Source organism: Strix uralensis, chromosome 21 (assembly GCF_047716275.1).
Source record: "Strix uralensis isolate ZFMK-TIS-50842 chromosome 21, bStrUra1, whole genome shotgun sequence".
Classification (NCBI taxonomy): domain Eukaryota; kingdom Metazoa; phylum Chordata; class Aves; order Strigiformes; family Strigidae; genus Strix; species Strix uralensis.
Window position 1 is genome coordinate 2,638,363 of NC_133992.1, and position 12,312 is coordinate 2,650,674.

A 12,312-nucleotide genomic window follows, 5' to 3' on the forward strand; every position below is an offset into this window, starting at 1 on the left:
GGGCAGAGCACGGCTCAGGTGCCAGTGGGGGTGTTTTATTGATAAATGGTGTTTTTTTAATAACTTTGTCAAGAAATTTCATGTTCCTTGATGTTAGAGGAATGTGATGACATGTGAAAGGAAAATTTTATCCTAAAAATGGGGTTGACATTTGTTTTTCTTTTCTCTCTTTTTAAATTCTCCTTTTAATAAGGGAAAAAGGAGGAAGGGAGAGCAAACAGAACCCAGAGGAAGTGAGATCTCCCACCACTGCAACGAACCCTCCAAAACAATTTTTGTAAAGCAAAACAATAGTCCAAAATAGCAGGAAAGTGAATCTTTTGCAGTTTACCAAATATCCTTAGCTTTATTTTACCTGCTCTGAATTTCAGCGCTGGTGAATTGGCACACAATTAGATAACAGGGGTGACTCTGGGGCACATGCAGATGAGCAGGGAGGCAGGAATGCAAACCCACATTTGACTCCAGTGAGTAAAATCTTCCTGAACTCAGCACTGCCGGGTCTGTACAGGGAACACCAGGTGCCCTGGCACCGCAGGCATCAAATCAAATTATACCCATCTAGTAACGTCTTACAAACTGCTACGCACGGTGTAGCCATGGTCTGGGGATGGATTAATGCTGTGGCATCGCTGCCGGCCATGTCACGAGAAGGGCTCCCGTATTTGTGTCTAAGCACACGGCGCCTGTCTTGCAGTACTGTAGCTGTGCCACAGCGTGCACAGCCACGGCCGGAGCCCGGGCGCCTTTGTTCAGCTCCTGGCGCAGGAATCCTTTCTATTCACGTTGTGACCTTGGGCGTGCAACTTCGCCGTGCTTAAAATTAACTTTTCTGCAACCAAGGCGCATAAATCTCTTTGCGGCGGGAGAGCTGTGGTGCAGCATGAGGGGCTTGGTTTTGGCGAAGGGGTTTTTTTTCACCCTGTGTTGTCACGCGTGCGGTGTCCCTCTGGGGTGAGGGTGGTGGTGCTGGCCCAAATGGGGTGGCCCCAACAGTGCCCAAAGCCCTGAGTCTTCAGCCACTTTCCTTGGGGGAAGGGGGTTCAGTAAAATCTGCTGTAGCACAGGGTGCTTCCCCCCCCAGGTTGTTTGGTTTTGCTGGCAGAGCTAAACAGGGGCTGCAGAGACTGATGAAAGGGGCTGCAGGCTCGTCTGACAAAAAAAGAGGCTGGAGGAAACCGGCGTGCGGAGCCTGACAAAACAAAAGCTAAGGGCAGCACAAGGAGAGTGGTGTATGGACGTATCCCAGGGTACACCCCATGGGAGGAGATGTGCTGCTGAAAGCCTTGGCACAAGACCGGTAGGGGTGTACGTTGCCTGTGACTACATGCAAGCTGGAAACAAGAGGTAGCTGTTAAACACGGGAGGAGCGAGGGCCTGGGAGGGCTCCCCAGCAGGAGCCCTGGGCGCTGGGAGTACACAAACTCCTGCGGTGCTTTGTGAGGGGTTTCACATTGTGACACCCACCCTAAGGCAGCAGGGAGGGTCCCGCAGCCCCGCGTGCCCAGGCTGGTGTCACCGCAGGTCTGTGGAGGACATCTGTCTGTCCAGCCGGGTCCGGGCTGGGTTTGCTCTGCAGATAAACAGCCTGGGCTGTACTTATTCATTCTGCCTGTGTAGGCAGCCTGCCTGCCAGCGGCCGGGAGGCCTCGCCAGGAGGTGCCTTTCCCCAGCGCTGCCTTCGGTGTGGGCTTTACGGATGGTTTTTATTCAATCACACAGCGTGAGGGGGTACACGGCAAGTGTGGTGGAGGGAAGCCTGTTGCTCAGCCCCCACGTTCCTCGGACGCCCCGGTTGGGTCGGACGCTTTCACCCGCTGATCCGCAGGGCCATCATTTACCCCTCAGCCCCAGTCCCAGGCCACCATCGGGTCCCCTGTATTTGCCTCTCACTGGACACTTAAAGCAATCGGGGTTATAAAAATAGGAGGGGGGAGAGGTGACAGCTGGGCTGGGAGACTTACAGGGAGGAGGTCAGATCAGAGGGAGCAGGGAGCACCAGGAGGCAAGATGTCCCCACGCTGGGGCAGCCGGCTCCTTCCCTCACAGCCCTGCCCCACAGCCAGCAACGTCCCCCACAGCACAGGACGAACCCACAAGCTGCCATTTCCCTCACAGCTCAACCCCACAGCCAGCTCCGTCCCCCACAGCACAGGCTGGACCCACAAGCTGCCATTTCCCTCACAGCTCAGCCCCACACCGGCTCCTTCCCCCACAGCACAGGCTGGACCCACAAGCTGCCATTTCCCTCACAGCTCAGCCCCACAGCCAGCTCCTTCCCCCACAGCACAGGCTGGACCCACAAGCTGCCATTTCCCTCACAGCTCAGCCCCACACCGGCTCCTTCCCCCACAGCCCAGCCCCACCCCCTCAGGGCTCGCCGCGTCCCCACAGCGCGGCCGGGCCGGGGCGGGAGGAGGCGGGGAGGGGCGGGGCGGAGCGGAGCCGGCCCGCCGGGGCAGGGACGTCGCGGGCCGGCGCGGCGCGGCAGGTAGCGCTGCCGGCGGAGCGGGCCGGGCCGGGCCGGGCCGGGCCGTTCGGGACGGCGCGGCCATGGGGAAGGTGCAGCTGTTCGAGATCCGCTTGGGCGAGAGCCGCGTCGTCTACAGCCCCGGCGAGCCGCTGGCCGGCACCGTCACCGTGCGCCTCTCGGGCTCGCTGCAGTACCGAGGTGAGCCCGCGGCCTGCCCGCCGCCTCCTCCCGCGCTGGGGCTGCCCCCTGCCCGCCTCCCCCGCGGCGGTGCCGTGCCCGCAGCCCGCGGGGCCAGGGGCGGTGCGGCTGCCCCCGGGGGCCGTGGGGGGCGCGGTGTCCCCTCGCCCGTGGGACGCCGTGGGGCCGGTGCCGGGGCGCGGGGAAGAGCCGGGCCCGGGTGCTTCGGGGCTCGCCCCTCGGTTCTGCCCCTCCTGCGGTGAGGCGGTCTGGGGAAGGGAGCGGCGGGGCTGGTAGGAGCAACCTGCTGGATTATTTCCTCCTCTGCTTCCTCTTACTTTTTTCTCCCATCCCATAAAAAAGCAAACAAACCAACCCCCCTCCCCCCCCTCCCCTTCCACCCCCCCCAAACCCCGAACACCTCCCTCAGCACGGGCTCGTTTCACAGGAGCCCCCGAAGCTGGCGGGTGCCCAGGGCGGTGGCACCGGGAGGTGGCCGGGGGAGCCTGGACCCCGCGTCCAGCCTTTCCCGGAGCCCTGCGGGCTCCCTGGGCTGTCGGCATCTCCTGAACACTGGGCCCTTGTGCTCCTGGGGCTGCCGGAGCTCCGAAATGCGTATTTTTTATGGTAGGGCGATGGGAGGAGGCCGGGAGGAGATAGGCGATGGGATGTCCCCGCCGCAGCAGGAGGGGTGTCCGCCCGTTTACAAGCACGGTCCGCGGCGAGCAACCGTTTCGTAGCGTCTCGAATGAACGTTTTGAGTTGTGGAAGTACCAGTTCGGGAGACATCCAGGCTGAGTACGTGGTCCTGTGTGTGCTGGGGGAGAGAGCGCCCGCCTGCGGGGCAGGCAGCTGCGGGCAGGCAGCGGTGGTCTCGGCTGCGTTCGGGGTGCAGGAGGTCTCTGGGGTGTGTGGTGGCTGTTACTCCAAGCGAGACCCTGTTGGTGGCTGGTGCAGTCCATCGGGGTGGAGGGATGGGGAAGGGAGCTACTGGGCTTGGATCTTCCAAACTGGGAACTTGCTCCCCCACCCTAGAGAAGTCATCCGCATTTACAAGTTAGTTTTGTGCTCGGTGCCATGGAAATGCAAACTGATTTGCTGTTTTCCCTGAGGTTGTCTTGCTTGATTCCCCTGTGTGCATGCTTCTTCCTTTATAACAAGTTGTTGGGGGGAAAAAAGACCAAAGAATGTAAAATGCAAAGTCTCTTGAATAGAGATGTCAGCCTGGATGGTAATGCCTATGCTTGCCTATGTCTTGCTTTTGTGAGCACCTCTCCCAGTTGTCTGCAGTAGCTTTTTTGGAAGCTTCCTGAGGAAAAAAGTATCTAGGACGAGTACAGTCTTGTAGCCTGTTTAACTCCTGTCGGAGCAAAACAGTTGCACATCCAGTGTTTATCTCCTTGGAGGGCACTCCCGGATGTATTTCTTCCAGCAAAGATGTTCCTAACAAAGTGTGGGTCGTTTCTGTCCCCATCCCATCCCATTGACTTCCATCCCTGTTCCTGAAGGTGCCTCTTGAGTGAGATGAGAGCGTTTGGCCTCGGAGGGCTCGGTTATGCTGGCCCCTCACATTGCCACCTGGCCATAGTTACACCTTGCTGTTGCCTCTACAACTCCAGTATTGGAGAGAAACTGCCACATCCTCCTGTACACCAGTTTTCCTTTGATTCCCAGTGTGCTGCAGCTGGTTGTTGTGGGGAAGGAGGATGTCTCTGTTCTAGACCTTTTTTCTGCTTCCATATGGCTTTGACTCTGAAACTTTGGTGTCTGGGTTAAGTACTGGTCCTGGAGCCAGGAAGGGTTTTGTTGTTGGATCTGGGGGTTGATGCTAGTGGGAGGGATTTTGATAAGAAGCTGGGGCAGCTGAGCAGGGCTCTAGGAAAGCTGCCAGAAGCATCTAGACAAAATCTGAGGTGGGCTGTGTGTGCCTGTTCCTTCTGCTTCTGTGTAGAAGTGACCTGGGTGGCTGTTTTGGGCTGAGGTCTCTGCACATTGGCTTCACTAGCTGGGGCAGAAAATTTTCATAGCTGGTGTCTGAACCTGCCCAAATAAGTCATGTTGGGATGTGACACCAACATCTGCAGAGCACAAGGTGGCTTTTTGCTCTGTGTCCTCCCTGCTGCTCTGTATCTTATGATCTCTGGTGTTTAAACCCTCCATGTTGGGCCAGGGGAACTCTCGGATGGGTACCCTCTCCTCCTTTCTGCTGAAGGAAATGCCTCACCCTCAGAGGAGGAGGCTCATGTAGCTGCTGAAACCTCCTTCTTTGTGTGACAGCAGGCAGCTACCTGCTGGAAAGAGATCTTAAAGGGACTGGTCAGCCCTGTTGAGCTCAGCAGCAGAGGGGTCAGGCAACTTCTGACATGCTGTGGCTTTCTGCTGGGGTGTGGGGAGAGGTGGGTGGCATCAGCTTGTCTTATATAGTATATACACCTACACCTTCTGTGACCAGCTGTGGCTTTTCAGGCTATTAAACAGCTCCCAGGAGAAGACACAAAGTCCTTGCCCATTGCAGGTCTGGCCCACAGCACCAAGGCTTGGTGCTTTCCATTTCCTGAGCTGGACCAGTCTGGTGCGGTGGCTTCTCTGTGTTGTGGTTTTTGAGATCACAAATGCAAACAAGCCTGTAGATGACTACTTCACATGGTAACTCATTTTATGGCTCTTGAAAATTGCACCTTCTGAAAGGTGGACAGTACAAGCAAACAAAGCTCGTTCTGCCTTGCTAAACGCAGTAGAAATCTTGGGTCATAGGAAAGCGTAACTGGAGACACACCTTTCGGGATCATAAATGCTCCCACCTACGCTGGCTTCCGTGCTGACTAGCAATAAAGGGTGTTCAGTAGCACATCTTCTTCAGCTGACCTTGTGGCAGCGTCACAAATGACGACTGGCCTTTGGTGACCCACGCAGACCTTCTGGCGAGGCACACTTCTCCCCGTGGCTGTGCCAGGGTGACGGTCCTTCCCTGAAAACTTCTGAGCCCCAGGGGAGAGCCCTGATGGGAATGCAGAGTTCCTAATCATCGTGCCTGGCTTTCTGGGTAAATCATCAAACAGGGTGTACAAAGAATAATTAATCTTAACAGGAAACTGGCGCTGGGACAGCTGGAGATGGAGTTAATTTGGGGGGAGGGAGGAGGGAAATAAGTTCCTTCAGAGCAGGGCAGGCAGCCCTGGTTGCTGGCAGGAGCGTGCTGGAACAAAGGCTTGTGCTGCTCGGGGATGCTGAAGAGCTTTCCTCTCAACTCTGTGGCTTCCAGGGGCCATACAGATTATTTCAGTCCTGCTGCCTGCCATTCAGTGAGGCTTCTCGTGGGCAGAAGTATAATGTTAAAATAACAGCCCTCTCTCCTGGGTCACTAAGAGTAAAAAAAAATGCAAGTGCTTTCCAGAGCAGATTTCAGCGCTTTGCTATTCTCTGTTATTTAGCTGTCCAGGTTTATGCAGCGATGACTTGACTTTAAAATCACTCCCTTGAACTACAAAGCTCCAGACACAAGTACCCATGTCTGTTCATGTTCTAAAAGTACCTACATACATAATTCCCATTTCTGCAGAGCAGAGAGCCTGTGAATCATAATTTCCTTTTCTATCTTAAATGTAGTAAATATTCTCACTTCTCATATGGAGAACCAAGAAAGCTGGTGGTGAAGGGTGTTCAAAAGCAGGTCACTTGAATCCTAAGTCATGTCCAGAGTAAAAGATGACTTCTGCTTCCCTAGAAGGGCAGTAGGAAGAAGTTTGGGTTTGGCTAACATGTAAGGTGGCTCTGACATGCATGTAACCTGTGCCCTTCCTGAGGGGAAGAGGTGACACTGAAAGACTCTGTTGGCCACGATCCTCTCTACCACTTGACCCCTCATAAATACTGTTCCTGCAGAAAGATTGTGTTTGAGCTGCTTGAGAAAGTGATGGTGAAAGGATGAATTCAGTCCCTGGTTAGTGCTTTGAAGCTTGCTCTATCCTGAGTCAGAAGCTTGTCTTCTGTAAAGGTGGATTTGAAATCTCTGGGCTTGGCAGCATAGGTCACCTGTACGTGATCAGGATGGGAGGGACCCAGCGGCTGGTCTTGGCTTCAGGGTGCAGCATGGCAGGGAGTGCGGTGCCTGCAGTGCAGAGCTGAGCAAGGGCCTGGTGGGTTTGGAAGGCAGGAGAGGATCCAAAGCTGTCGCTATCTCTGGTGATACCGGCAGTGCCCGGTGAGGTCCTCGAGCTGTCTGGCATCCGCTAGCAGCAGTGGGTGCCAGGACGAGGCGAGGCTGGCACTGATGCTCAGGAATGCTCATATATCGTTCTGCAGCATCGCTCCGGCAGGCTGGACGGCTCCTGCTATAAGAGAAGTGGATTAACTTTCTTTTCTCATTGTCTGGAGTGAGACAGCAGGGAGCTGTGTGGCCAAGTCTGTCTGAGGCTGTGGAACAAAAGAGGGATTTTTGTTCTCCTGGCTGGCTTGCTGCTAGAGCTTCAGCTCCTCTGGAGTCAATAACTAATCACGAGATTGTTTTGTGTCTCCTGTCGCTGCAGTGTGTGCCTCTCTCCGCTGCTCCCCCTGCCCGCGCGCCACTTACGCTCATCTGAAAAACTCTGCTTGCTGCTTTCCTTGGAGAGGAGACATGATGTGGCCTCCCATCTCTTGTTTAACAAAATGGGAGAACAAGTGGAGCGGAGTTCTGTCTGTTTGATTTGCTTCCAAGTGTGACAAATGGGGTGTGAGTGCTTATTCCTTCCCTAGAGCAGTGCAGAACTGGCAGAGATGTAGCTTGTCTTTCAGGGCTGGAGTCAGGTAGGCAGCAGGGAGGCTCCCTGGCTGGGAGGAGGAGGTCTGTGGGTTTCCATCGCTCTCCTCCAGAGGCAGCTCCCCATCCCTAGCACAGCCCCGCAGGCACAGTCGGGGGAGGAGGAGCAGCCAGGGAGGGTGAGGGTGGTGGTTCAGTCCAGCACCTCTGCCAGGGGAGGCGTGGGTGCATGGACGGGCATGCTCTGCTCCTAGCATGTTGTGGAATACCTTCTGCTGAAAGTCATCCTCGGAGAAGAGGAAGAAATACGTCTGTAGAAGACACAGCTGTCACTTGACTTGGCGAAGTCTTGCTAGCGGCTCTCATGGCCAGGGGGAGTAGGATGGACATGCAGACCATCCTCTGCTGCCTGGAGAAGGGAATGCTTGGGCCCTTCAGAGAGAATAAGGGCAGTGGGGTGGTTGGGTTGTGCTGTGAGGCTGCTGCAGACCTGACCTGTGCAAAAGCATAGAGAAAGGTGCTCTGCCAGGCGTTGGGCAAGTCTTTCCTCCTCCTGCTCAGGGCAGCTGCTCCTGAAACAGCCTGGCAAGCACCAAGGGGCTGGGTTTTGGTTTGGTGCCTCTTTTCTTGAGGGCTGATTGCCGAGATACCCAACCTACAGCCTTTAGGCTACTGTTGTGACCTCTGAAGTCAGGCAACGGGGATTGCTGGGAAAAGTTAATTACCTCTTTGTGCTGCTCTTAAAATCTGTTGCTCTTCAAATCTCTCATGTAGAAGTGCAAACTGCTTAGGAGAGGAGAAAATGAGCAAAGGACCAGACTGCTGCCAGTCAGCGGATTTTTGCCTTGTGCATAGTTGTGCCTGCATGCGTGCCGAGTCCCTGGGTTGTGTCCAGGATCTGAAACAGAAGGTGAAATGGCTTCAGACCACAAAGATGTGCAGGCTTCTGTCTCTTTGTGGTGGCTTTTAAACAGCAACTCCACATCCCCCAACTCTCACTGATGGCCAGTTAAAACTAGCTGATGGGGTGCCATTGTCAAGCGTGAGCTGGGTGTTTTGCTGTGAACAAGCTTGTGGGTAGAGGCTTTTCACCAGAAAGTGGGTAGCTGTGGCTGGGTAGTGCTTTGTCCAGCATCAGGTGCTGTGTTCAGAGGGGCGGTCAGTGCCGTGTGGTTGAATTGAATGGCTTGAGCAAACTCCCACGGCTGAATCGGAACCCTGAGATGCTGGATGATGGCGGTGGAGAGGATATGGGGGTGTCCTGAGGTAAGGATGGATGCTACTTTTGACCCCTCTCAACAAGATGAGGGTGGCAAGCTAGTTCCAGCCTGGAATTATTTGTAGACCTAGTTTAAAAACACCCTGACCTCTGAGCACCTTAATCTTGATTAAAGACCAGAGCTTATTGGCTATCTGTAGCAAAAAAGACTTGTTTCCAAGAAGCATGAATCATTTCTGGAGCGCTAATGCTTATAACTTCCAATCCTTTGTTCTTGCTGACGGAACTGTGTTCTCGGTCGTTCTGGCTCCAGCAGCTCAGGCCAGAGGTAACAATGCTGCAGCAGCTTGCTGTCCGTCCTTCCCAAATGCACCCGCCTGAATCCCAAATGCTCCCTGCAGTAAGACTTGAATAAAACTGACTTGGAAGGCAACATCTCCAGGGAGGAAAGCTCAATGCGTGGGTATGAGTTGGTGCCTTCTTGGTGGGGAGTGTCAGCACAGGACTGAATGTCAGGTCCGAGGGTTTAGCTCAGTCCTAAATGCTGTTCTCTGTCTGCTTGGACCTCTGCAGGTGTCCAGCCTGATCGTGAGGACTGTCTTACCAACTTGTAGCACTCCTAGCATAGTAGGGGTTTGTTATCTGGTGCTCTAGTAATAACAAGAACATAAGTTGTCTTTCCAAACTGATGATCTTGCTATAAATAGAGAATCCAGCTGCTTGCGTTGAATGCCATCAAAGAAAATTATAGGAGCAGCTCTTATGCAGAATGAAGTGGATTTGGGCTGCTTCCTCCGAAGATGCTGGGGCAGGGGGATTTCTTGACAACCAAGATGTGCGAAAGCAATGCTTGAGAGCCCAGTGTGGTGTGTGAAATCTTCAGCGGGGAGCAGGTGAGGCGAGGTGGCTGGAATCTCCCGTCGCTCTGTCCCACGCTGCACCTTCCTGCCTCCCCGCCAGAGAACCTGCCTGCGCTGGTACCAGGGCGAAATGAGGAGTCGCTAAATGCAGAATTTCTTTACTGCTTATAAATAAAGCTCTTCAGAAAAAAAGGCACTTGAAACCTTCCCTGCTAGGAGGAGGTGAGCTGGCTCCGGGCTCGTGCTTGGGAGCTGCAGCAGCACTAAATCATTTGGAGGTGTCTCAGCAAATTCTAGCTGCTGACTCGCAAGTTCAGCGCCTAGAGCAGAGCGGGAGGGCGGACGAGCCTTAGTGCAGTTATGCTCCATTTCTTGTCCCCTGTGCTCTTGTCTCCTCTCCTTGCTCCAACCCCTCACACCAAAACTGTTGTTTCCAGGGTGGCTGAGCAGTCCTGAACTTGTTGCTTTAGTCCTTCTTGGTGCTTTGGAGGCAGAGGCTCCCTCAGGACGCCTGGTTATGGCAGTATCGTCAGTGCTGAATCCTTTCAGCCCCAGGTGCGTGTGGTGGGAGGTGTCAGCCTGTAACAGGCCTTTTCCTGGCCGATGGTACTGAGCTGACTTTGCAAATGCTCCTTTCTGAGGATGCGAAGCGGGTGCTGGGGAGTTCATGCCCAGGAACATTCCTTGAGCCCCAGGAGGGGATGGAGGAGCATCACCTCCTCTCCTGAGCATCTGCATTGCATCTGCAGGGCTGGCCATGGCTGAGAAGACGGGGAGAGCTGTGTCAGGCTGTGTTGTGGGTGGCAGTGAGGATCTGCCAAAATGAGCATCAGCCAACAGGACTTGTTCTAGCCTTAACTCCTAGACAAGTGTATCTGAGAGTCTCAGAAGAAAATGAGTGTGACTCAGTCCCACAGCAGAGTCTGGCCCACAGGAGCCCTTGTGCTCTGGCATTACAGTAAGCCTGTTAAGCGTGAATTTCCAGAACTCTTTGAAGCCTTTATTTAGAAAGGGCCTGAAAAGGGAGTAGGCTCTGGTGAATCAACCTCTTTGTGGTAAGTAGAGAAACCTGATCAGTCGGCTGTTTATCTGCCTGCAGTGGCTTTTGCACCCAGTGCAGAGGGGTGATGCTCCTGCTGCGGGGGCAGAGGGGCTGTCTGGAGGGGGAGAGCTGGTTGAACTTGCTCCAGGGTGTGGGAAGAACGCAGCAGAGCTGGCGGTGGTCGCAAACAGAGGTGTGTTCCCAGGACATCAGAGAGCTCGGCCTCCCTGGCTGCTCCTTGTGTCGGGTGAATTGCCAGCTTGTTCTGCCAGCAAGGTGAGAGAAGGTGCCTGGCTTTGCACTTGCTGGGAAAGAACAATTGAGTTTGTTAATGAGTTTAAAGGGGCAGTTTGTTACAGCATGGACCTGACTGGTCTCAAAGCACCCAACAAATGCCTCCTGGGACCTGCAGCGCTGTGTGGTAGACTGCGCTGGGGTTTCTTGCCTGGTTCTTCCTTTTTTAGACAGCGAAGTCAAGCGTACTGGAATACCTTAACTGCTTTGGCCTAAAGTAGTGCTAAGTGCTGGGTGGCAACCCGTTTTAGTTTGGGCAAGCTATAAAAAAAAAAGGTTCCTCTCTTCTGTTTCAGTGCTGCTCAGCTCAAGGAAGGGTGGCTGTGGTCTCTGGCTGGCTGAAGTGTGGAGTGCTGGCAGGTCCTGGTGTCCATCTGCATTCCTGTGAGCTGGGGCGAGCTGCTGGTTCTTCACTTTTCTGGCTGCATGTTGGGCATCTGGGACTTGCATTCCCCTCCCCTTTGTTGTAGGGGCCAAACACTGAAGATTAAGATGCTCTGACTGCTTATGTATGTCCAGCCTTGTTTTGCTTTGAAGAGCATAGCTTTTCTTAAATTCAGGGCTCACAAAAGCAAATTTAAGTTGCCCAAGTCCCCTGAGAAGGATGGCAGTAAATTAGAATCTGTCTTGCTCAGGGGATCGTGACTAAAACTCTTCTGGGCCTCACTGAGATCCTAAATACAAGATGATTCGGTATCAAGCTGGCAGCATCTGCCGCTTGGAGGTGCCGGTGCTGGCAGGCAGCCTGCAGCCCCGCAGAGCTGGGTGTAACAGCGCTGGGCAGCGGTGGGACGATGAGCTGGGCTGCACCAGGGCTGTACCAAGCTCTGTGCAGAAAGGAGGGTGAAGAGGAGGGAGCACAAGCAATGTTGTTTGCTGAGATCTGCTGGGTAACAAGCCGAGCTGCTCTTAGCCAGCGTGTGACTCTTGGTGCAAGCCCTGCCTGGAGCTCAGTCCCATCCTGGTAAAAGCACAGAGGGCTCTCTCGTGGATGGGGCGAACAGAAGCGAGTCTCAAGCATAGCTCTAGAAGGAGGGCAGGCATGCTAGTCTCTAAACAGGTCAGAATTCTCCCCTCTGAATTTCTGTCCAGAGGAAAGGAAAGGAGTTTCTTTCCTTTTCCAGAAAGGAAAGAAATTTCTTGAGACTGAAAGTTGGCTTCACACACCCGAGCGGTTGAAGATCCACATGAAACACTGCCGCTATCTCCTCCAGCCTTCTGCTCCTCTGCAACCTCTCTGCATTTCCCCTCTGATACTCAGAGGGATGGATATTAGGAGAGGAGGCTGTGAATGCTGGCAGTGCGGCTGAGGTGGGTGGCTGGCATGGAGATATTCATAGTGAGCTGTGAGATCTGCCTCTCTGCCAAATACTTAAGTTCCCGCAGTGCCTCCTGTACTGCTGGCTGATCTGGCTGTTCCCAGCACGCAGGGGCGTCTGCATCTGCCACCCTGGCTTGGGAGGAAGATGCCAGTCCCTCAGCATGCTGTGGTGCTGCACGGTCACTCTC

At 54.4% G+C, this 12,312-nt stretch overlaps 1 protein-coding gene across 1 annotated transcript in view; it reads left to right on the forward strand.

Moving 5' to 3' along the window:
• The first annotated feature begins 2,449 nt into the window (after positions 1 to 2,449).
• Positions 2,450 to 12,312, forward strand: part of ARRDC1 (arrestin domain containing 1) — a 39,817-nt gene continuing 29,954 nt past the window's right edge. Inside the window, exon 1 of the mRNA XM_074891468.1 lies at positions 2,450 to 2,671. Within this exon, the coding sequence (XP_074747569.1) occupies positions 2,554 to 2,671 (118 nt within the window). The 5' untranslated portion in view covers positions 2,450 to 2,553. The remainder of the gene's footprint in view (positions 2,672 to 12,312) is intronic.